The 23,201-nt window shown below is 38.0% G+C and overlaps 1 protein-coding gene across 1 annotated transcript; it reads left to right on the plus strand.

Annotated features, from left to right (window-relative positions):
• Positions 1 to 4,933: 4,933 nt before the first annotated feature.
• On the plus strand, positions 4,934 to 6,824 carry LOC118839137 (hydroxyacylglutathione hydrolase, mitochondrial-like). Its single transcript, XM_036746580.1, has one exon. The coding sequence runs from the start codon at positions 4,944 to 4,946 to the stop codon at positions 5,871 to 5,873; it is 930 nt and encodes a 309-aa protein (XP_036602475.1). The 5' UTR covers positions 4,934 to 4,943; the 3' UTR covers positions 5,874 to 6,824.
• The last annotated feature ends 16,377 nt before the right edge of the window (positions 6,825 to 23,201 follow it).

Raw genomic sequence — 23,201 nt, forward strand, 5'->3', positions numbered from 1 at the left:
AGTGGCCATGGCCCTTTTGCATGCTTCTTATCTCCAGGCTTTTTATTACTAGTTCCTTGAAATGATCCTCATACGGCATGGACTAAAGGCCTTTTACCTTCTTTCATCTTCTCTTCTATATACTTTCCATCTTATCAACATCCTTTTCAAACTGTGTTGCCCAAGAATGGAAATGATGCCTCAGGTGAGGTCTAATGAGGACAGAACATAGTGGAATTATCACCTCTCTATTTCTTGAAATTCTGCCCCTTGGAATGTAGCACCAGATACCATTACCTTTGTTGGCTGCCATATTACATTGCTCATTCATTTTGAATTTTCAAACCACTAAAATCTCCTCCACATCTTTCTTCCAGACAAGTGCTGCCAATTCTTTCCAGTCCCATTTTATACTTGTGAAGTTTTTTTTAATATTTAACTATAAGGCCTTCCATTTATCTCTATGAAATTTCATCTTATTAGATTCAACTCAATACTCTAGTCTGTCAAATTCCTTTTGAATCCCAACTGTCATCCACTGTGTTAGCTATTCATTCATCTTAGCTGCTAATAATCTTCATACCCTATATACCTTTATCCAAATAATTGATAAAAATCTTCTACCGCCCAGAGCCATGCACAGATCTCAAGAATGTACCACCTAAGACTTTCTGCAATGTTGACATTGAACCATCAACAATTACTCTTTGAGTCCAGCCATTCAACCAGCTCTGGAGCCATCTAATTTTCTTATCATTTCACCCAGATAGCTACTATTTAATCCACAGGAATAGTATGAGATACATTATTAAAAATTTTGCTAAAACTAGCTAAGCTATATTCACAAAATTCCCCAAACTATAAATTTAGTAATACAATCCTAAGAGATTAGTTGAGAATAACTTATTCTTGATTAAACCATGGTGGATCTTTGAAATTATTCCTTCCCTTTTTAAATTTATACTAATATTTTTTGTTTTTTTCCTAGAATTTTCTAGAGTTGAGTTCACTGGATTCTGTTCTCTTCCCTTTTTTCAAAAATTGGAACACCATTTGCCCATCTTCAATATTGTCTTACCTGCCCCATAGGCAATAATCTTCTAAGCCAGTTTTTATTAACGTGTCAACTAGTTAACCAGATAAGACAAAACTTTGATCCATGAAAGTACTTGTTTTTGCAAACGAATCTGAAGGGGATTTTGTACAATTCCACGTGTCACACTTTAAAAAGTACTTATAAAACATGGGGCACATCCAACAAGGGTAAGTAGGGTAATGAGCCTTGAGTTCAGGTTCTATGAAGATTGGCTAAAGCAACCAGGGATATTTAGATTGGATGGGGAGGGTGGATTAAAAGAGATATGATAACTGTCTTCAAGTATATAGAGGGATTTTAATAGAAAGAGAGATTTGACTTGACCCCAAAAAGAAATGAGATCAATGGATAGAAGTTGAAAAGAAGGAAATTTAGACTTGATGCTGGAAAATAAAATCTCTAACCACTTGAGATATCCCAAAGTAGAGCATACTACCTCATAAGGTAATGAGATCCTCTTCATTAGATGGAATCATGCAAAAACTGAGTGACCCCTTGTTAGGCATGATATAAAGGTATTTTTATTTAGGTACAAATTGGACTTAATAGCTTTTGGATCTTCTTCTAATTTTGTGGATCTATGATGCTCTGAATGGACCTCTACCACAATTTCCAAGAATAGTATCAGGATGGTAGTAGAAACATATTGGTCCAGGAAGCACTCAGGTGCCCCTACCTTACTCTTCCCAGGAAGCCATCTATTTTCCCTACAATTACTGTCAGTCATGTTTGCTACTGGAACTCTTTCTTAGAGGCTTCAGTGGCTTGCTCATCTGAGAAAAAAGCTAAGTTTTATCCTGTTAGGCATTCCATATCCTACAGCTCAGAATATTGTTTAGTTTGTTCAGGAGCAGGGACCTGGCAAGACCTAATATCACTTAGCTCATTGCTATTTTATGAATAAACCCAAATTTGGGCTCTAGAGACAACTCAAAAAGGACAGGAATGTTTGTCTTCCTTTTGTGAGTAGATTTTTTCCTTTTTTTTAAATAAATAAAATTGATTTCTCTAGTGTTGCCCTAAGTTCAAATGTGTGTGTGTGTGTGTGTATGTGTATGAAATCAATTGAAGATGTTTGATGGGTTTCCTGATGCCAGTACCTTATTTTTGGTTTGCCTTTTTTTGTTTTTAACACCCCACAAGTGCTTGAGGATCTCAGCTTGTGTGATATAGGTATGATCTTGTAGTAAGTGAAGAGTTTCTATTAAAAAGAGCAGTTACCACCTGTAGGCAGGATAATGGAAAGAGCACAGGACTGAGAATCAGACAATTTGAGTTCTCTTGGCTTTGTTACTAACTCACTTCACAATCCTGACAAGTCTTTTCACTTCTCTGGGCCTTAGTAGGTGTTGTTGTTGTTTTATAAAGCAAAGGAGTTGGACTAGATAGTTAAGAAAGTCTCTTTCAGCTCCAAAAGCCTAAGATTCTTCTAAAGGTGGAACAGGATGAAACAAGGGAAGTGACTAGATTTCGGATTCTTAACCTTTTCAGTTTCATGGATCCCTTTGGGAGAAAGGTGGAGTTGATGGACCCCTTTTCAGAATCATAAAGGAACAAAGTATATGCATTAAACTAAAATACAGAGAAATACAAAAGGAGCAAAGTATATGCATTTAACTAAAATACAGAGGAGTACAAAAGAAACAAAGTGTATTGAAAAAATATACAAAATATAAAATAATAATTTCACCAACTCCAGGATAACAACCCCTGGACTGTATATTCTCTGTTTTCTACTTCTGCTCTAAATTCTCTGATCCTATGAGTGTAACTGCCAAAGAAATTAGTTGTATGTGAGAGTATTTTGTAAACCACAAAAGGGCTATTGGAAATGCAAGGTTATCATTTGGGGGGAAAGGTGCATTATTGAGCAATGAAAAATTGTGGAAGTAATGGAATGTCTACAACCTGGAGGTATTCTTTAAAACAGGCTCAATATATAGATATCTGGGATGAAATTGGTGCAATCCTTGGGGGACTCAGTGCAAGAATTAGATAACCCTCTGGTTCCTTTCCAACCTTCAAATCTAGGATTACATACTTTTAGCACGATCCTCTATGTTGTTTTAAATGACTGCATTCCCATAATGGGTTTCAATTTCTTCCTTTCCTAAAGGGAGTGCAGAAAGGTTGGAAGTTCGACTTTCATTTACACACACAATTTAGGCTGAATCTTCTTCCTATAGCTCCGTGAGATTTGAGAAGAAATGTTCTCCCATGTGTTGCAGATAAAATTGACTCCACTTGGTCAATATGAATTTAGACCACTGGAAAAATGAGTGCTTTTTATCCATTATCCTGTTATGGGTGCAAAAGTAATTCTGATAGCATACTACATCAATTCAATAACTATTAGGGTAATTTTGCATATATTATTTCCTCAGCAGACCAAGTCTTCTGCAAATTTAACTGGAGAGCTGTTTTCAGATGATTTATTGTTTTTTTTTTCTCTTCACCCATTAATAATAAAAGCAGCCTTGCTTTTCTATAGGTTCCCCTACAGACCGTTAGTCAGCCTCCTTGGTTAAATTGTGAGCTCAAGAGATTCCCAGCTCAGTGTATATAATAGTCTTTGAAGTAAGGCGAAAGGAAAAAAAAAGAAATGAGAGCGTCAGAACCCTGGTATCCCAGTCCCACTGCTGACTAGATTTGTGACATCGGGCAAATAACTTCCCCTCACTGACACTTAGGTTTGTGTCTTGTAAAAAATAGAGGTGATGGACTTTATGTTGTCTGCTGTCCCTTTCAGTTCTAAAATAATCTACAATTATGGTATCATATGACACTAAAAGGTATAATTCCAAAATAAAATTCCACTATAGTTTTGAGGATTTAGTGGAAAGAGGAAAGATTTGGATGCAGAAGACTTGGGTTCAGTTCCAAGCTTTGCTACTTACTACCTATGTAATCTTAAACAAACCACTCTGACAATTAGGGATGTGCGGGAGTCAGCTAATGCGGTGTTAAGAGACCTGATTGTTAAATTTTCTGTGTGAGCGTTTGGTAGTTAGACATTGACAAACATCAGAGCTTGATTTACTGTTTTATGGATTGTCTGCTCTAGATATTAGAAAGTGATGGAGAAAATGTTAATAACATGAAATAATCTTTGAAAGTATGATGTGAGTATATTTTTGGAGAGACAGTTGTTAAATATTTATCAGCATATAGCTGTGCACCTTGGACTTCAGTTTCCTCACCTGAAAATGAGGTGGTTGGGCTAGGTGACTTCTACAAGACCTTTCCAATTTAAAACTATGATTATAGAATCACAGAATATGACAGTAGACCTCAGTTGTCATTTATTCTAACACTGATCTTAAAGGAATCCCCACTATAATTGATCTCATTGTCATATTCATTGAGATAACAAGGAGTCACATTGATGATTTTCATCAATTCACATGATCTATGACTGCATATCAGTAGTAGAAATATTATAATTTTTAAGTATTTTGTTGTCGAGTAATTTCAGTCATTCCGAATCTCTGTGACCCTATGAGTTTCTGGGCAAAGATACTGTAATGTTTTGCCATTTCCTTCCCCAGCACATTTTACATATGAGGAACTAAGGCATACAGGATTAAGTGACTTGCCCAGGGTCATGTAGCTAGTAAGTGCCTGAGGCTGGATTTAAACTTAGATCCTCCTGAATCCAGGGCCAGTGCTCTGTTTACTGTGCCACCTAGCTGCCCTATTTTTTTTAAGTATACACTCATGAAATAGCATGCTTGAATATACCAGCATCTAATTTATTATTCTGCCATGGCTGCATGTTAAATGAACTCCATTAAGCTGATTTATAAGTGGCCAGTTGATAACTAGTTAATTTATTTAAAATGTTTAAAACATCTCTTCCCTCCAGAACATGGTCTGGGGCTTTGGGCACCTGGGCCGCCGGAGCCTCGCTGTCCTGGGAGCCACCTGGGCCAGGCGCGCTGTGGGTTCAGCCCTTCTGGGAGCTGTTTGTCAACATACTGACTACAGAAAGTGTCAGGTAATTAAGCACAGCATCATGAAGATTGAGTTACTGCCAGCCCTAACTGATAACTACATGTACTTGATCATTGATGAAGATACCAAGGAAGCGGCTACTGTGGATCCAGTACAACCCCAGAAGGTTGTGGAAACAGTAAAAAAACATGGAGTGAAACTGACCCCTGTTCTTACCACCCATCACCATTGGGACCATGCTGGGGGCAATGAGAAGCTCGTCAAGATGGAATGTGGGTTGAAAGTATATGGGGGAGATGATCGAGTTGGGGCCCTCACTAACAAAGTGTCACACCTTACTACGATACAGGTGGGATCTCTCACTGTCAAATGCCTGGCAACACCATGTCACACTTCTGGACACATCTGTTATTTTGTGAGTAAGCCCAATAGTTCAGAGCCACCTGCTGTTTTTACAGGTGATACCTTATTTGTAGCTGGTTGTGGGAAGTTTTATGAAGGAACAGCAGATGAAATGTACAAAACCCTGCTTGAAATTTTGGGCTGTCTTCCCCCAGAAACAAGAGTGTACTGCGGTCATGAGTACACCATTAATAACCTCAAGTTTGCACGTCATGTTGAACCAAACAATGTTGCTATTCAAGAAAAGTTGGCCTGGGCTAAGACAAAATGTGGCATCGGAGAACCAGCTGTACCATCTACTATTGCTGAGGAGTTTACATACAACCCATTCATGAGAGTGAGGGAGAAGACAGTACAACAGAATGCAGGGGAGACAGACCCTGTGACCACCATGAGGGCCATCCGAAAGGAGAAGGATAATTTCAAGGTGCCCAAAGACTGAAGTTCCCCGCAGGAATGATCACAATGCAAATTTCTCCTGCTAGTCCTTTTTACAGTAATTTGGGTATTCTGATGTTTTAGGTAATTAATTTCTCTGTTATTGTGGGAGAATCATTCTTGTTTGTGGTTTGTGTTTTATTTTAAAATTGTCTTTAAAAGCCCTTTGTTTCTTTTGCCAAACATTCTGTGGCATATTTATAAGATAAAAAATTTAAAGAATATTTATTCATATAATTTTTGCTTTCAGATTCTGTAATGATCAGTTGTGATTCTGCAAGCACGCTTTCCTTAGGGGCTTAAGGGGAGAGGAGATACTCTAATGTGGTCAATACTATGCTTTCGTGAAATACCCTTACCCTGGAAACTGACCCCAGCAAGAGGCTCCAGGCTTTGTTTGCAGCCCAGCTAGCTTTTTGAGCTGTTTTCAACTCCTACGTTCATATTTGTCCTGAACAAGTCTGGCCAAACCCTAGGGAGACACTTGGGCCTGGACCCAGAGGGAGGGAGAAGAAGGTCTGGACAGTATTACAATTTGGACCCTTTTCCTTCGTTGCTCCTCTACAGAAGAAGTCTTTCTTGTTGCTTCAAGTTGACCCAGCATTTAAAATGAGTTCTCCTTTCCCAGTTCTTTACTTAGACCCCTCTCTATCCTCAAGATAACTTCTAGGGCCAGAGGCTAATGTTTGGAGTTAATGTTTTACAGAATTTTATGCCATTATTTTCCATTGCTCGTATCAGCAAAAATTGTTGAGGTCATGTCCTCTGTAAGGTTGGCATCCCATCCCAATCTGAATAGGATCTGGAGGGGGTAAAAAAGAACCTTTGAGAGTATTATCTTGGTTTGAGAGATTTAAAGATTCAAAAACTTGAAAAGATCCTTAAACACGTAACATTGCTGTATATAGAAATTCAGTTTTCAGATATTAAAGACTCTTAACTCCACCAAAGCCAAGTAACCTAGACATCTGCTTTGCTGTTTGCTCTGTTTCTTGACTTGACATGAATCGCCTATTTAAGAAGGAGCCTTTGTCCCTAGGCAGATGCTTACAAGTGTATTCTGTCTGTCCAAGATTGTGTTATCATTATTAAACATTAAGTGGCCTCAGCTCTTACTATGTGATAGACTGAAGTCCCATAGCAACCTGGAGCTCCTTTGATATATTAAGCCAATGTCTACTCTGAGTGGTAATGGAAACCATTCTGGAGAGCATGTGACAAAGATCATGCCATGACTGTCCCCCTGTTGGACAGAAATATGTCTAGGAAGATAGGAATGGGTTAACTGGCAGAGTGGCAAGGAATGCTTAGAAAAAGAAAGTCCATCCTTATTCAGTCCAAAGAACTCATGCTTGCTCCTTTATGGCTACTGTCATGGCTAAAACTGGTCTCCATAAACTGGTTTCTTCCAGTTGTCAAAAAGCAGTATTTTGTGGCGTTTTTCCAGCTATAGTGATTCATCTTGTTGTTAGACATGGTCAAAAACATGCTCTTTGCCTGGGAAGGTTTTATCAAAGGGAACTTGAAATTTCTTTCCTATAGAGATGTAGCCACCATATGCAATGGATGCTCAAAGAGTAAGCCTTCTCCTACGTTGATAACTGCATTTAGCCCCTAAAGTTCCAGTGTCTCTTTAAATAACATGTGACCCAAGATGTTGGTATAGTGTGGTTTCTTTTGGGCACATTACTTCAGATAGTAGGTTTTAAGCTCAGTGCTGGAAGGGGTTTCATTAACATTTAAATTTTTTCTATGTTTCTAAGCGGGAGGGAAAAGGGTAGTTCAGAGCCTTCAAACACAGCATGATTGTTAAGTGACGAGAGTAGTTTCTTTAAGTCGTCATGGAAATTTGTCTCATTTCTTTGTAGCCACGCTCTGCATTTTCACTCAGAAAGGGTGACCCTGGGAGGCCAGCTCTCCAGTAATGAAGAACCAAAGCAGGGGACACTTAAGAGTGGCTATTTTGGGTGCTTAGTGAGTTGTGTTTTGGGTTTGTTTTTAATGAGAAAGTGACTGGGCCCAGAGACAATTAGGTTGGCTTGATAAGAACTTTTTCTCCTCTTTGCCTCGCCTATGAGTGAGGACATAAACCTGTTTCTGTCCGGTCCCTTTTTGTCTCATCATCCTCCATTAAAATTTGACTCCTAGATTGGTCACAACTGACCAGAGCAGGGCTTGCTTAGCTCCCTTTGCAGAAGTGAGGAGGAAGAAGAAAGTGAGGAAGGCTATGGTCTAAAACTATAGAAATTCCCAGAGAAGTCAGGTCTCAATTGGGCATCTAGAATGACAGTGGAAACAGTTACAGTTGCTGAGTCTTGCTTTTCAGATAAAGGGACTTTTACCCTTTTCTCACTTGCCATCCTCCCATGGGAGGTCCCTGAATGCCACACAGCTTTGAGAAAATCCTACCCCATGTGAATCCTTGCCATAGTCCCACCGTCTGATGTGCTTTTGGTGCCCAAGATAAAATAGAAACATGATTAATGATAACTTGCTGCCCCCACCCATTCTCTAGTGGGGCATTTCTGTCCTTGGCTAATCTCACTTGTGGCTACTGTTACCATTCAGTAGAAGTTGGAGTTTAACACCTCTCGAGCACAGACAAAATGCCACCAGACCCTGAACAAACAGTCTCAGACACATTCCCCAAGCAGAGGTCAGCCTTCAGGGTTGCTTATGTCCTATTCAGAAAACAGGCCAAGACACCGGAGAAGTTGGGTTACTTCACACTGGGCTTCTCTGGAGGTGCTGAGGTAGGGAGGTGAAGTGGTCTCCATTCTGTAATTGCCCACTGACTGGCAAGGAGAAGAGGGCCTCTGGTACTCCAGCAGCTCTCTCTCCAGCTCACAGACTGTTTCTAGTTACAAAGTTTCATTTCTGCATTTGAATGTGGGGGTCGGGGCTTGAATCTTTTTTTTAATAAGTCTGAGTTTAATTTTATGAAAAATAGGCAGCCATTGGCTTGCCCCTCTCATGCTATGCAAGGTGACGAAGCCAGTGTGTAAGCCCAAAGGCAGCTGTGAATCAGTGAGCCTGTGAGGGGTGTGTATCCACTCTCCTGTGGGAAGGGAGAATTCCTGCCGCTCCCTATTGGAGGGGAAGATAGAACCTGTGTCTGTTCTGCACTTTGAGCTCCTCAAAGAGAAGCACTATGGAGTATTATTCTTGTTTCTGAATTAATTTTAATCTTCTGTGATAAGTGTTGAGTAGGCATTGCGTGTAATGGTTTCGCTAATAAACCCTTCACTATTGAAAAAAAAAATGCTTAAAACATTCTTAAAAAGAGAGATACAGTCTTTGTTGTTGTACAGTTGTTTTTCAGTCATGTACAACTCTTTTTTGAACATATTTGTAATTTTTTTGGCTAAGATACTGTAGTGGTTTGCTATATCCTTCTCCATTTTATGGAGATGAAGAAACTGAAGAAACAGGGTTATGTGACTTTACCAGCATCACACAGCCAGTAATTGTCTGAGGTCAGATTTGAACACAGGAAGATGAGTCTTCCTGACTCCAAGCCCAGCACTCTATCCATCCAGATGTCCCTGATACAGCCTTAACAACTGGGAATGAACTATGCTGTTATTATGGTAGTATCTCTATTGAATATGAGGGAGAATCCCTACCTTGCAATACATTGTGATTAAGCTATTCATTCCTGCCTAGCAGTTACCTATCTGTGGTTGGCTGACACAAAGTATTTACCAACAGTAATTTCTCTGCATTTGGCTTTTCCTAAAGTAGAAGCTGTTAGGGATTGAGCAGGAGCTTTTCATGGAAGCATGTATTATGGTGCAGAATTCTAAGGAGTTTGTAGTTCAAGCATGAGTTGTATGTATAAGTAACTGTAGGGGCACCTGGGCAGTGCAATGGATAGAGTGCCACACCACACCTATAATCAGGAAGGCTCATCTTCCTGGGTTCAAATCTGGCCTCAGGCACTTACTAGTTGTATGACCATGGTTAAATCATTTAATCTTGTTTGCCTCAGTTCTTCATCTGTAAAATGAACTTGAAAAAGAAATGGCAAAGCACTCCAGTACCTTTGCCAAGAAAAATCATAAATGGAGTCATGAAAAGTAGGGAAAGACCAAAACGATTAAATAACAATGAGGAAGTAATTGTATTTTCAAGGCTAGATAATTTGCACAGACTTTCCCGATTAGTAGAGAGGATACTACCTCATCATCTAGTGCCTTTTTGAGGGAAAGGGAAGGCAATAAGAGCTTGGGAGAAAAGAGGTGTTTTCTTGATTTCTGTTTCAAAAAAGGACACACATGGTTTCAGGCCTTCTTTGTAGAGAAATCCAAGGAGAAAGAGTATAGGCTTTGGAAACCAAACACGTAGGGGAAAGTTGTCCAATCCCCACATGTTCCTGATTTCTAATTTGCCTCCCAAGGTACCTCAGGGAATTTCCCCTTTGGGTAAAATAAGGGACTTTCAGTTGAGCTGCGATATCTTCCTCAATAAAAGAGCTCATTACCTGTGTGTATTCTCTGTTATACTTTTATCTTTTAGCTACACAACCTATCTGATTTCTGTTTGCTATCTACTTGGTAAATGGGCTATTTGCTATTCACTACTTGTGATAGCCTTTTGGGTAACTAGCAATTTGGGGCAAGGAACTAATCTTCAGATATGAGCCATGCTCCTTCCCCTTTAAGGGATAGTGACAAAGAAGCAGCTTGAATGTAAAAATCATTTTCCCTAGATGAACACTATTTAGGAGAGGCAAGTAGATATCTCATAGGAGAACAAAATTGCCTGCCTTATTGCCTCTTCTCCACCTTCCCACTAGGTAGAAATTAGTCCCCCTTGGAGAGTCTGGGTGAGATTCCCTGGATATATTTTGAAACATCCCTGGGAGCCTAATTTATAAAACTCATGTAGATATATATAATCTACATGGATGACACACATATTTTACCAGCCCTACCAATATGTTTTGGGAAACATTAAAATCCAAACTGTGAAAATTCTGGAATAGCTATCTTTGATGTGAAGAAATTAGAAAAGAATTATTTATTTTTATGATGCTCTCAAACAATGCAAGCGTTTGTTAAAAAGTCCATAGGCTATATATAATGCAGTGAAAAGATTGTTAGATTCTGAGTCAAGAGACTTGGGTTTGGATTTTATCACTTCCAACTATCTACCAATAAGACCTTGACCATGTCATTTAATGCCACTGGTTCTCACTTTTGTCACCTGTAAAATGAGGAGACAAAATTAGATAATCTTAATAGCTACAAAGGGATAATGACTTAGTCATACGATTATCTTTCTTAGGTTCATTCCAATGAAAATTAGTTTATTCTAATTTTAACTGAGGGTGGAAGGGGATAAATAATCTTTGTGTGATTTGTCCTCTCAACAGAATCAGAACCCCAAACAGTCAAGCTCAGCTCTCTTTGATCATTTCTTAATTGTTTAAATTCTTCTTAAAGTTGGGAATATGCCAGGTAAGGGACAGGAAAGTGGCTCAGTGATTAGGTAGTAATCCACAACATGGATAATTGGAATTTATCATGTCTCCTCCAGTTATTTAAAATATATTATGAACATTCAGATCATTATGTGGAGGTTATCTTAGCTATAAAAGCATTGATTTTAAACCTCAAATGGAGCTTAAACCCCATCCAGTTCTTGTCATTCTGAAGACGAAGCAACTAAGGCTCAGGAAACTTAAGTGACTTATTCAGATAAGAATAGCTACTATTTATGTAGCGCTCTAAGATTGGCAAAGCACTTATCACATGCTATTTCATTTGATCCGGATAATAAATTTAATTTAATTCAATTCGGTGAACATTTATTAAGGGGATACTACATGCTGGGCATTGTGCTAAGTCCTGAAGATATAAATAAGAAAAAGAGACAGTCCCTGCCTTCAAGAAACTTAGAATCTAAAGGGAGAAGACAGTACACAAAAAGAAGCTGAAAATGGTCTGGGGGTTGGGGGTGGGAGGAGAACCAGGAGGTACCCAGCTTGGAAGCCTTCACGGAGTTGAAACCAAGCAGGGTCACTGATGACAGATGAAAAGTTATCTAAAATATTCTGAGCCCTCTATAAAGGAAGATTTGGGAGGATTTTATTGTTCTGCCCTCTATTCCCTGAGAGGGCTTTTACACCATGAGGTGAGTGCCCTTATTTTGCCATGAGGAGACTGAGAAGTTACTTGCCCACAGTCAAATATCTCACAAATGTCTAAGGAAAGATTGGAACTCAGGTTTTCCTAACTCCAAGTCCAATTCTCTATCCACCATGCCACCTAACTGCTTCAATGTGTATGTGTGTGTGTATATAAATATACACACATGTGTATATGCATATATACTTGCCCTGTAATAGTTAACTGACAGGGATAGAGAATTGGAATATGTCTACATCTCTCTGTATGTATGTGTATGTGTATGTGTGTGTGAAAATGGTCTTTAGTTGGTAAATAAATTGAGAGCCAACCTCACAGTTATGCATGGATTCACAGCCTTCCCAAAACATATGATGGCTTTATTATCCTAGTCAGGTCTGTTAATGTGTTACTACTTTAGGCAATACTCTATGACTTTAAGTTCCAGAGCAGATACAAAATTACTCTGGTAAAGGATGTTTCCTCACAGTGAGTGCCATACACCAACAATATTGCTGGCACTACACAAAAAAATCTCTCTCTCACCATTCAATTAAAATTATTACATGGATTTTTAAATGAGAAGATCTCTGGCATCAGTTATAGATTCTTTAGATGCAATACTACTTTTGTTACTCCCTTCCCCAAATACCAAAGATATTTCTGAATTATAACTCTCCCACCCCACAGTAGTTCTTTCTTGATATTTCTTCTTTATCTAAAATATTACTTTAGCTGTGATCATATCAAATCTCATAACTGAACCAAGGAAGGCTGGTATGGAGCTCAAATGAGACATTGTAAGAAAACAGCCTCAGAGATTTAATAGATGACACCTGTAGGTATTAAAACAAAATAAACTAGAAAAAGAAAGAAAGAAATATGTCATCCTCCAGAATAATGAGGAAAAAAGCATTATACAACTCCACATGCTTTATTATGGATGAGACTTAAACCAAAATCCCAAACACTATTAATGTCACACAACCAATTGCAATTCCTCATTTCTTGAATCTTTTTCTAGTTTCACAAGAACTAGCATTTTTCCATTTCCGATTTGCTCTATGAGGTTCCTAAAGAGACACGTTGTTCTCCCAGGTTGCAGGCATTAAAGAACTAAAGAGAATGTGCTTGAATAACAAACAAAATAACCAAAATTTGTCAATGAATTACATTATTAATTAATATAGCAAAACAGAAAAAAAATTATGCTATGCCTCCATGCCCTTGCATTGAGCCAGCTTCGATTGGCATACTCTAAACTACCTAGTTAGCATTAGTCAATTCCTTCTATCTTAGTCTATTAATGGAAAAATAGAATCAGAAAGCCTCAGAGATGGAAGAACCCATATAAGAAGGTAATCTGATATAATGGAAAGCACTGGATTTGAAGTCAAAAGATCTTGTTTTGGAAGCTGCCTTTGACCTTTACTATCTGATGGTTAGACGATGGGCCGATTACTTAACCACTTTGGGCTTCAGTTTCCTGATATGTAAAATTATTAGGCTGTTAGTTGAGCTCTAGTTGAGCTCCAGTTGAGTTCTAAGGCACATTCTATTCCTAAATCCTGTGATCATAAGTCATCAAATCCAACATGATCATAGAATCTCAGAGAAGTAAAGGCCCTCATAATCCATTTCTTCTCTCAAAGAACCCCTTTACAAGACCCTATCAAGTGTTAGTTCAACTCTAACTTTCAAACTTCAAGTAAGGAAGTGGAGTAGGATCCACTACCTGCTAAGGAAATGCATTCCATTTCCAGATAATTATTAATTATAATTTGTTTCTTTACACCCACCACTCATTGTACTTACTCCTTTAAAATGAAGCCAAACAAGAAATCTAATCACCTTTTCCATCAGATAGCCCTTTAAATATTTAAAGATGTCTGCATATCTTCCTCAATTCTTTTATTCTATGTAGGTATATGTATTTATTTTGCCTTTCTTTATATCCCCAGTCCTTAGCATAGTGACTAGAACATAGTAGAAAATAATTCAAAAAGCAATTACTGGCAGAGTTGGGATTGTTGTTGATATTCAGTTATTTAGTTATATCCCACTCTTCATGACTCCATTGCCCACAGTGTATCAGGTCCTTCAAACCTCCACTATCTCTCAAAGTCTGTCTAAATTTAAATTCATTGTGTCCATGACAATATCTATCTATCCATCTTATCCTCTGCCATCCCCTTTTCCTTTTGCCTTCCATCTTTCCCAACATCAGGGTCTTTTCCAAACCTCTCTTCTCATTATGTGGACAAAATATTTAAGATTCAGCTTCAGTATGTGATTTTCCAGTGAATAGTCTAAATTAATTTCTATAAGCCTTGACTGATTTGGTCTCCTTACTGTCCAAGGGACTCTCAAAATCTTCTCCAGCACCACAATTTGAAAGCATTGATTCTGTGGCATTGAGCTTTTCTTGTAGTCCAACTCTAACAGCCATTCATTGCTACTGGAAAAAAAAACAGGGCTTTGACTATACAGACCTTTGTCAGCAGGTGATATCTCTGCTTTTTAGTGTGCTGTCCAGATTTTTCAGATTTCCTTCTAAGAATTAAGAATCTTTTAATTTAATGGCTGCAAGTCACCATGTACAGTGATCTTTGAGCCCAAGAATATAAAAGCTGACACAGCTTCCATTTCTTCTCCCTCTATTTGCCAGAAAGTGATGGGACCAGTTGCCAAGATCTTAGGGATATTTTATGTTAAGTTTCAAGGCAACTTTTACACTCTTCTCTTTTACCCTCATTAAAAAGCTTCTTAATTCTTCTTCACTTTCTGCCATCAGAGTGCTATCATCTACATATCTGAGATTGTTGATATTTCTCCCAGCAACCTTAGTTCCAGATTTGATTCATCCTGACTGGAATTTCCCATGATGTTCTCTGCATATAATTTAAATAAAAAGGATGACAACATACAGCCTAAACCAATGAGTCATTCTATGTTCAATTCTAACTGTTGCTTCTTGACCTGCATACAAGTTCCTCAGAAGACAAGTAAGATGATCTGGTACTCCCATGTCTTTGGAGACTTGTCACATTTTGTTGTGATCTACACAAGTGTAGTCAATGAGGCAGAGGTAGATTTTTTTCCAGAACTCCTTTGCTTTCTCCACAATATAGCAAATGTTGGCAATTTAGTCTCTTGTTCCTCTGATTTTTTGCAATATTTTTCTTTACAGATTCAAATTTTCCTTTCATCACCAGACATAATCCACAGTTGAGCTTCCTTTCAGCTTTGCACCAGCCACTTCATTACTACTGGAGCTTTTTGTGGCTGTCCTCTGCTCTTCTGCGCCATTCTTCTACACCTTTTGACTTGAGGAACTCATCTCCTGTTGTTATCTCATATACCATTTTAATACTGTAAACTGGGTTTTCTTGGCAAAGATACTGGAGTAACTTACCATTTCCTTCACCAGTGGATCACCTGTTGTCAGAACTGTCTGCTATGATCTGTCCATTTTGGGTAACCCTGCTCAGCATAGCTCATACTTTCATTGAGCTGCACAAGCCCCTCTGCCACAACAAAGAAGTGATCCAGGAGGGGACCATCAGGATTAGCCCTTCTAATACATGACTTTCTCAATAGTAGTGTCCTAATGGGCTACATAAAAACAAACATTCTACTGTGACTCATAGTCACACAAAGGTAGCCCTAATTCCTCAAAGTCTGTACCATTGAAGTATAAATTACAGCTCAGTCTACAAAGGTGAAAAGGCTTTTAGTACTCTCCTAATAAATCATTCTGTTTGTTTTGTTTGGAATGGCCTAACGTAGTAGAAAAAGTCTCACATTTGTCAGAAAGTTGAACAATAGATAAGTTTCCAGTCATAATGAACTATGAAACAAGATGTGATTCAGTCTGATAGATACCAAATCAACCAACCTTTATTAAGCATTATACATATCTATATCTATCTATATCTATCAATCCATCTATCTATGTAATATATCTATCTATACACACACATGTGGCATTGTGCTGGGTACTAGAGAAAGAAAGAAAAACATGAAAAATAGCCGTATTGCTAATGGAGTTTTAAGGAAACAACCTATAAACTAGTAAACTAATAAAACATTAGTTGAGAAAGGAAAGAGTATTATTTTTTTTTAAAATGCAATTTATTTATTTAACATATTTGGTTTTCAGCATTGATTTTCACAACATTTTGAATTACAAATTTTCTCCCCATTTCTACCCCCCCCCCACTCCAAGATGGCTTATATTCTGGTTGCCCTGTTCCCCAGTCAGCCCACCCCTCTATCACCCCCCTCCCCTCTCATCCCCTTTTCCCTTCCTTTCTTGTAGGGCAAGATAAATTTCTACACCCCATTGCCTGTGTATCTTATTTTTTAGTTGCATATAAAAAATTTTTGTTTTTGAACATCTGATTTTAAAACTTTGAGTTCCAAATTCTCTTCCATCTTCCCTTCCCACCCACCTTCCCTAAGAAGTTGAGCAATTCAACCTAGGCCACACATGTATTATTATGTATAACCCTTCCACAATACTCATGTTGTGAAAGGCTAACTACATTTTGCTCCTTCCCAACCCATCCCGCTTTATTGAATTTTCTCCCTTGACCCTGTCCCCTTTCCAAAGTGTTTGTTTTGATTACATCCACCCCCATCTGCCCTCCCCTCCATCATCCCCCCGCCTTTTATTTTTATTTTTTTTTTATCTTCCTCCCTCTTCTTTCTTGTGGGGTAAGATACCCAACTGAGTATGTATGGTATTCCCCCTCAGGCCAAATCTGATGAGAGCAAGGTTCACTCATTCTCCTCTCACCTGCCCTCTCCCCTCCTCCCATAGAACTGCTCCCTCTTACCACCTTTATGTGAGATAATCCACCCCATTCTATCTCTCCTTATCTCCCTCTCTCAGTATGTTACTCTCTCATCCCTTAATTTGATTTTATTTCTTTTAGATATCTTCCCTTCATCTTCAACTCCCGCTGTGTCTGCTATCTCTCTCTTACATATATATATATATATATATATATATATATATATATATATATATATATATACACATATATAAACACATATATATATACACACATACATACACATACATACATATACACATAGATATATACATACATAAACATTCACTTATATATATATATATACATAAACATATATATATATACACACACACACACATATATATATGCATATTCCCTTCAACTACCCTAATACTGAGGTCTCATGAATCATACTCATCATCTTTCCATGTAGGAATGTAAACAAAACAGTTCAACTTTAGTAAGTCCCTTGCAATTTCCGTCTCTTGATTACCTTTTCATGCTTCTCTTGATTCTTGTGTTTGAAAGTCAAATTTTCTATTCAGTTCTGGTCTTTTCACTGAGAAAGCTTGAAAGTCCTCTATTTTATTGAAAATCCATATTTTGCCTTGGAACATGATACTCAGTTTTGCTGGGTAGGTGATTCTAGGTTTTAATCCTAGCTCCATTGACCTCCGGAATATCGCATTCCAAGCCCTTCGATCTCTTAATGTAGAAGCTGCCAGATCTTGGGTTATTCTGATTGGGTTTCCACAATACTCAAATTGTTTCTTTCTGGCTGCTTGCAGTATTTTCTCCTTGATCTGGGAGCTCTGGAATTTGGCAACAATATTCCTAGGAGATTGCTTTTTGGGATATATTTGAGGAGGCGATCGATGGATTCTTTCAATTTCTATTTTGCCCTGTGGCTCTAGAATATCAGGGCAGTTCTCCTTGATAATTTCCTGAAAGATGGTATCTAGGCTCTTTATTTGATCATGGCTTTCAGGTAGTCCAATAATTTTTAAATTATCTCTCCTGGATCTATTTTCCAGGTCAGTGGTTTTTCCAATGAGATATTTCACATTGTCTTCCATTTTTTCATTCCTTTGGTTCTGTTTTATAATATCCTGATTTCTCATCAAGTCACTAGCTTCCACTTGCTCCAATCTCATTTTTAAAGTAGTATTTTCTTCAGTGGTCTTTTGGACCTCCTTTTCCATTTGGCTAATTCTGCCTTTCAAGGCATTCTTCTCCTCATTGGCTTTTTGGAGCTCTTTTGCCATTTGAGTTAGTCTGTTTCTTAAGGTGTTGTTTTCTTCAGTGTATTTTTCAGTATTTTTGGGTCTCCTTTAGCAACTCATTGACTTGTTTTTCATGGTTTTCTCACATCCTTCTCATTTCTCTTCCCAATTTTTCCTCTACTTCTCTAACTTGCTTTTCCAACTCCTTTTTGAGTTCTTCTATGGCCTGGGGCCAGTTCATGTTTTTCTTGGAGGCTTTGGTTGCAGGCTCTATGACTTTGCTGTCTTCTTTAGGCTGTATGTTTTGGTCTTCTTTGTCACCAAAGAAAGAATCCAAAGTCTGAGACTGAATCTGGGCGCGTTTTCGCTGCCTGGCCATATTCCCAACCAACTAACTTGACCCTTGGGTTTTTCAGTGGGGTATGACTGCTTGTAGACTTACGAGTTCTATGTTCCACGTTTGGGGGGGAGGTGCCAGCTCTGTCAGAGCCGCACTCCTCCTTCCCCAAGGACCCCCAGTCCAGACTGGGCTTAGATCTTCAGCAGGCTGTTGCACTCCTGCTCTGATCCGCCACTTAATTCCTCCCACCAGGTGGGCCTGGAGCCGGAAGTAACAACAGCTGTAGCTGCCCCACCTCCGCTGCCCCCGGGGCTGGAAGCCGAACCATGAACTCCTTCCACTCCCGCAGCTTTTCCCACTAACCTTCTCCACAGTCTTTGGTGTTTGTGGGTCGAGGGGTCTGGTAACTGCCGCAGCTCACATATTCAGGGCGCTAGGGCCCCCTCCGCCCGGCTTCTGGTCTGGATCATCCACGCCGCTCAGGCTGGGCTCTGCTCCACTCCGTTCCCAGCTCCCAGCTCCCAGCTCCGTGTGGAATAGACCTCACCCAGAGACCATCCAGGCTGTCCTGGGCTGGAGCCCTGCTTCCCTGTGCTGTTCTGTGGGTTCTGCCATTCTAGAATTGGTTCAGAGCCATTTTTATAGGTTTCTGGAGGGACTCGGGTACGGAGCTCACTCTAGTCCGTGCTTACCAGCTGCCATCTTGGCTCAATGCCGGAAAGAGTATTATTAAAGAAGCTTCTTAAAGGAAATGACACTGGAGCCAAGCCTTTAGGAAAAAAATAAAGACTTTAAGAATCGTATATGAGAAGGGAGTGCACTTATGACATGCGGGACAGACTGTGAAAAGACACAAAGGTAGAAAATTTAATATCACCTTCAGAGAACAGCAATAGGTCACTTAATTGGATAATAAGCTACATTAAAGAAAGTGATATAAAACAAGTTTGGATAGATAATCTAGATCTGGACTGTGATGGGCCCTAAAAGCAAAAAAAAAAGTTTTTATTTTATCTTTGAGACAATAGGGAGGGAACAACTGAAGATATTTTGAGCAGAGGAGTGGCACCAGCATACCTATGCATTAGGGGGACTGTATTGGCAACTGTATAAAGGAAGGATTTTAGACTGAAGAAACTTTAAACAAAGGAGTTAAATAAAGATGCTCATGTAATCATAAGCTAGGAAAGGTGATGAGTGCCTGAACCTGAGTGGTGTCCATAGGAGTAGGTAATCATATAAATTGTGTTGTGGAAGTAAAATCAACAAGACTCGATAAATAATTGGGTATCTGGGTGACCAATATTGGAGAGGGAAAAGTAAAGTATAACTCTAAAGCTGTATACCTGTGTGACTGGAAAGGCAGCATTATTCTTAGCAGAATGAGGTTTGGATGACATGAAGCTTTTTTGGGTGGGGAGATAGTGATACTTTGCTTTTGAGGTGCCTATGGGTCATCCAGGTGAAGATGCCTAACAGGCAATTTTTAAGCAATTTTTAAACCCAGAATATAGGACAGGTATGTTGTTACAGATTTAGACATCATCTGCATAGAAATGAAAATTAAACCAATGGGAACTAGTGATATCACCAAGAGTGATGGTATTGAGGGATTAATAAGAAGTTGAACATTAATGATTATCAAGCAAAGGAGATCAATAAGGTATAAGAAAGTTTTGAAGAAGGATGAGAGAGAACAAAATCAGAAACATTGGGGAAGGAGAAAATATATAGCATTATATAAGAGGAAGCAGTAGTTTCAAAAGCCATAGAAAATTTGAGAAGGACTGGTCCTGAGAAAATGTAATTGGATTTATCAATTAAAAGAACACATCACATTGGAAAGGATAGTTTTGGACAAGTACTGGGTTCAAAATCCAGATTCTAAAGACTTAAGAAGTAAGTAACTGCTAAAAATTGGAGTTGGTGGATAAAGGAAGCTTTTAAAAGAGTTCATGAAAAAGGTAGATATGGATAATGTTGTAAAACATGGTATTCATATATTAGTTTCTTCCTTTTTAAATGGGAGGCAAATTAACGTGTTATAGTATAATGTTTTGTGTTTCATGCTCATCATCATCATCATCATCATTTCAGTCTTTTCATCTTTGTGTTTAATGGAGTTCTTATAGAAATGGTTTTAGGACTAGCTGTTATCCTACTATTGTTCTTTTATGTTAGGCAAATTCATGTGCAAATGGCTAAAATAATTGATTTTAGCTATTAAATAAATCTTTTGAGATATAAGCATGTTCTTTAAATGCATTGAAATAATGTTTGGGACAATTCCAGTCATAGGCAGGATGATGTGAATGACATATACTTTGCCCTGTCCCCAAACTGTTTTGATTCTCTCTTCTATATCTCCATAATTTCCATTTTGTTATGGTGACATTTATTTAAATTCTGTTCTTAAACTTTTGTACACCAGTGTCATACCTAAGTGATTTTGAATAACACTTCTGTCCGTGGTGATGCTCCAATTCTAGTTGAGTTTATTCTTTTAATTCTCAAGGTATATTGGTGTTCCTATTTGTGGCACAGGGATTTATAATGTTTGCGTTAGTTTATGTTAATTTATGAAGAATTATAAGCCTTCGGTATATAATTCTGTCTATTTGATTACACCTATCTGGGTATTCTGTATGTGCTAAATTTCTGTAATCTGTAGTGATACATGCACAGGCTCTGCCATATCATTGTGAAATCAGCACCAATCTCCAAGTCAGGGATCTTGAAGAATACGCTTTCTATAGGTTGTCATAGCAAGGACCTGATTTTGTTTTGCTATCATGAGTCCATTCTTTATGTAAATCATTTTACATGACTTGGCCATTAGTTGGAAATGTCTTTGTAAAACAATTGGCTTACCTCTTATAATTGTCCCCCTGTGAAGGTCCTTTTGGCTCTATTCTTGAATCTTTGCTGTTTCATAGGATGCATACATTAAGTGATATCAATGATATTTGATAGATCCAGTGGATGATAATTACTATTAATCTTTACTGTTGCTCTAGGAAGTAGTGTCTATTTGTTTTGGAAGTATCTCTGTAAATTTAACCTATTTAGCAAGTAGTCTGTGAACACTGATGATCATTCATCTTCCTCTTTTTGGCAAAGTATTAATATTTCTATAGTTGACTTGGAGGTGCTAGCTTCATGTTTACTAATATTGTATGAGTTTTTGTTTAGACACTTTCTAAATCTGTTGCCTTCCATTTTACTATTGCTAAATTGCACATTTAAACTGGTGTGTTGCCTAGTACATAGAGAGCTGGCTTGGAAACCAGGAAGACCTGGGTTTGAATTCTGACTGATACGTACTGGTTATATGAAACTAGGAAAGCCACTTAACTTCCCAGAGCTCTAACTATAAGAATATAAATTGCAGAGAAGTTGTCCACCTGCATTGGTTGAGGAAATGTTCTCTGCAAGGACTTCTCTATAGCAGTGAATCACAGATTCAATCTGTATTCTTATCCCTAATACAATGGTTCCCATTGATTTAAGAATGTTTTTCCCAATGAGGTTTAATGCCAGGGAATCTCAACATACGGAGCTACAATTTTCTTTTTGATAATACTGGGCTCAAAGTTTTCTATCTAAAGAAGATGAAGTTATGTATTTTAATTAAATTCTATTTTCTGCCATTTAACCAGCACTTTTATCTCTCCTACCTCCCCACCACTCAAACAGAAAAAATAAATCCTTGTTACCAAAAAAAGAACCCTATGTAACAAATTTGCATAGCAAAGGAAAATAAATTCCTAAATAGTCCATTTCCAAAAATCAATGTCTCATTTTGCATATTTAGCTCATCTTCTCTTGTAAAGAGGAAAGTATTATTCTCCCTCATATATCCTCTGGAGACCATCAATTGGATAATGAGTGACCAAATTATGGTATATGAATGTAGTAGCATAGTATTTTTTAAAGACATGATAATTTGTATATATTGATGCAGAATAAACAGAACCAGGAGTAAAATTTATATCATAACAGCCGCATGAAAGTGAAAATTGTATTGTTGCTGTTATTCTCATTCTTAAATTATGATCATTTGTACTAGAATTCTAGAAGCTTAGTGTGTTTTTCTAGTTTTCCAGCATTTTAAAACTTTTATCTAATATTTATCATTTCATTTTTGAGTTTATTATTCAATTCTATTCCATCAGGGTGTCCATTCCTTTGCTAAGTTTTTATTTTCAAATCTTTATTATAAACCATCCATCAATTTTCCTTTCAAATTTTTCATTGAGCTTAAATTTCACTCTTTATCAAATCTTTTAATGGGTTTTTATACTTTCCAACCCTTCTCAGCATTCTTTTCCAGCATTCAGCAATGCAGAAAAGGTCTGTTCTCTTTTTCTGGGATTTTAGATGTAGTTATTGAAGAATTATTCTCTTCTCCTAGAGATTTCTCTTGGCATTCCTTTATCCTACATTATTTCTTCATTGTATTAGGAGCTTTTCTTTGCTTGCTCATTTCCTCAGTCTCTCTAATGATTTTTCTGTGGAGATTTTCTTGGGAGGATTTCCTTTCTTTCCCATCCTTTAGCTGCTATATCCCTTTTACTTTATTTGGCACCTTTCGGGCTTTTTTAAGGTATTGAGGGAAAGTTATGCTTAACTACAACCTTTTGTTTGGTCATTTTATTGTAAAACCTTTGTTCCCTTTCCCAGTGTTTTCCTTCCTAGAAGAGGTTTATCACTTACATTATAAAGCTTTACTCCATATTCTATTATCTCCTACTGCCCTGTCCTCTTTCTTTTAATACCAAAATATATTTCCAAGCCATACTTTACAGAGAGCACTCG

Source organism: Trichosurus vulpecula, chromosome 2 (genome assembly GCF_011100635.1).
Source record: "Trichosurus vulpecula isolate mTriVul1 chromosome 2, mTriVul1.pri, whole genome shotgun sequence".
Classification (NCBI taxonomy): Eukaryota; Metazoa; Chordata; class Mammalia; order Diprotodontia; family Phalangeridae; genus Trichosurus; species Trichosurus vulpecula.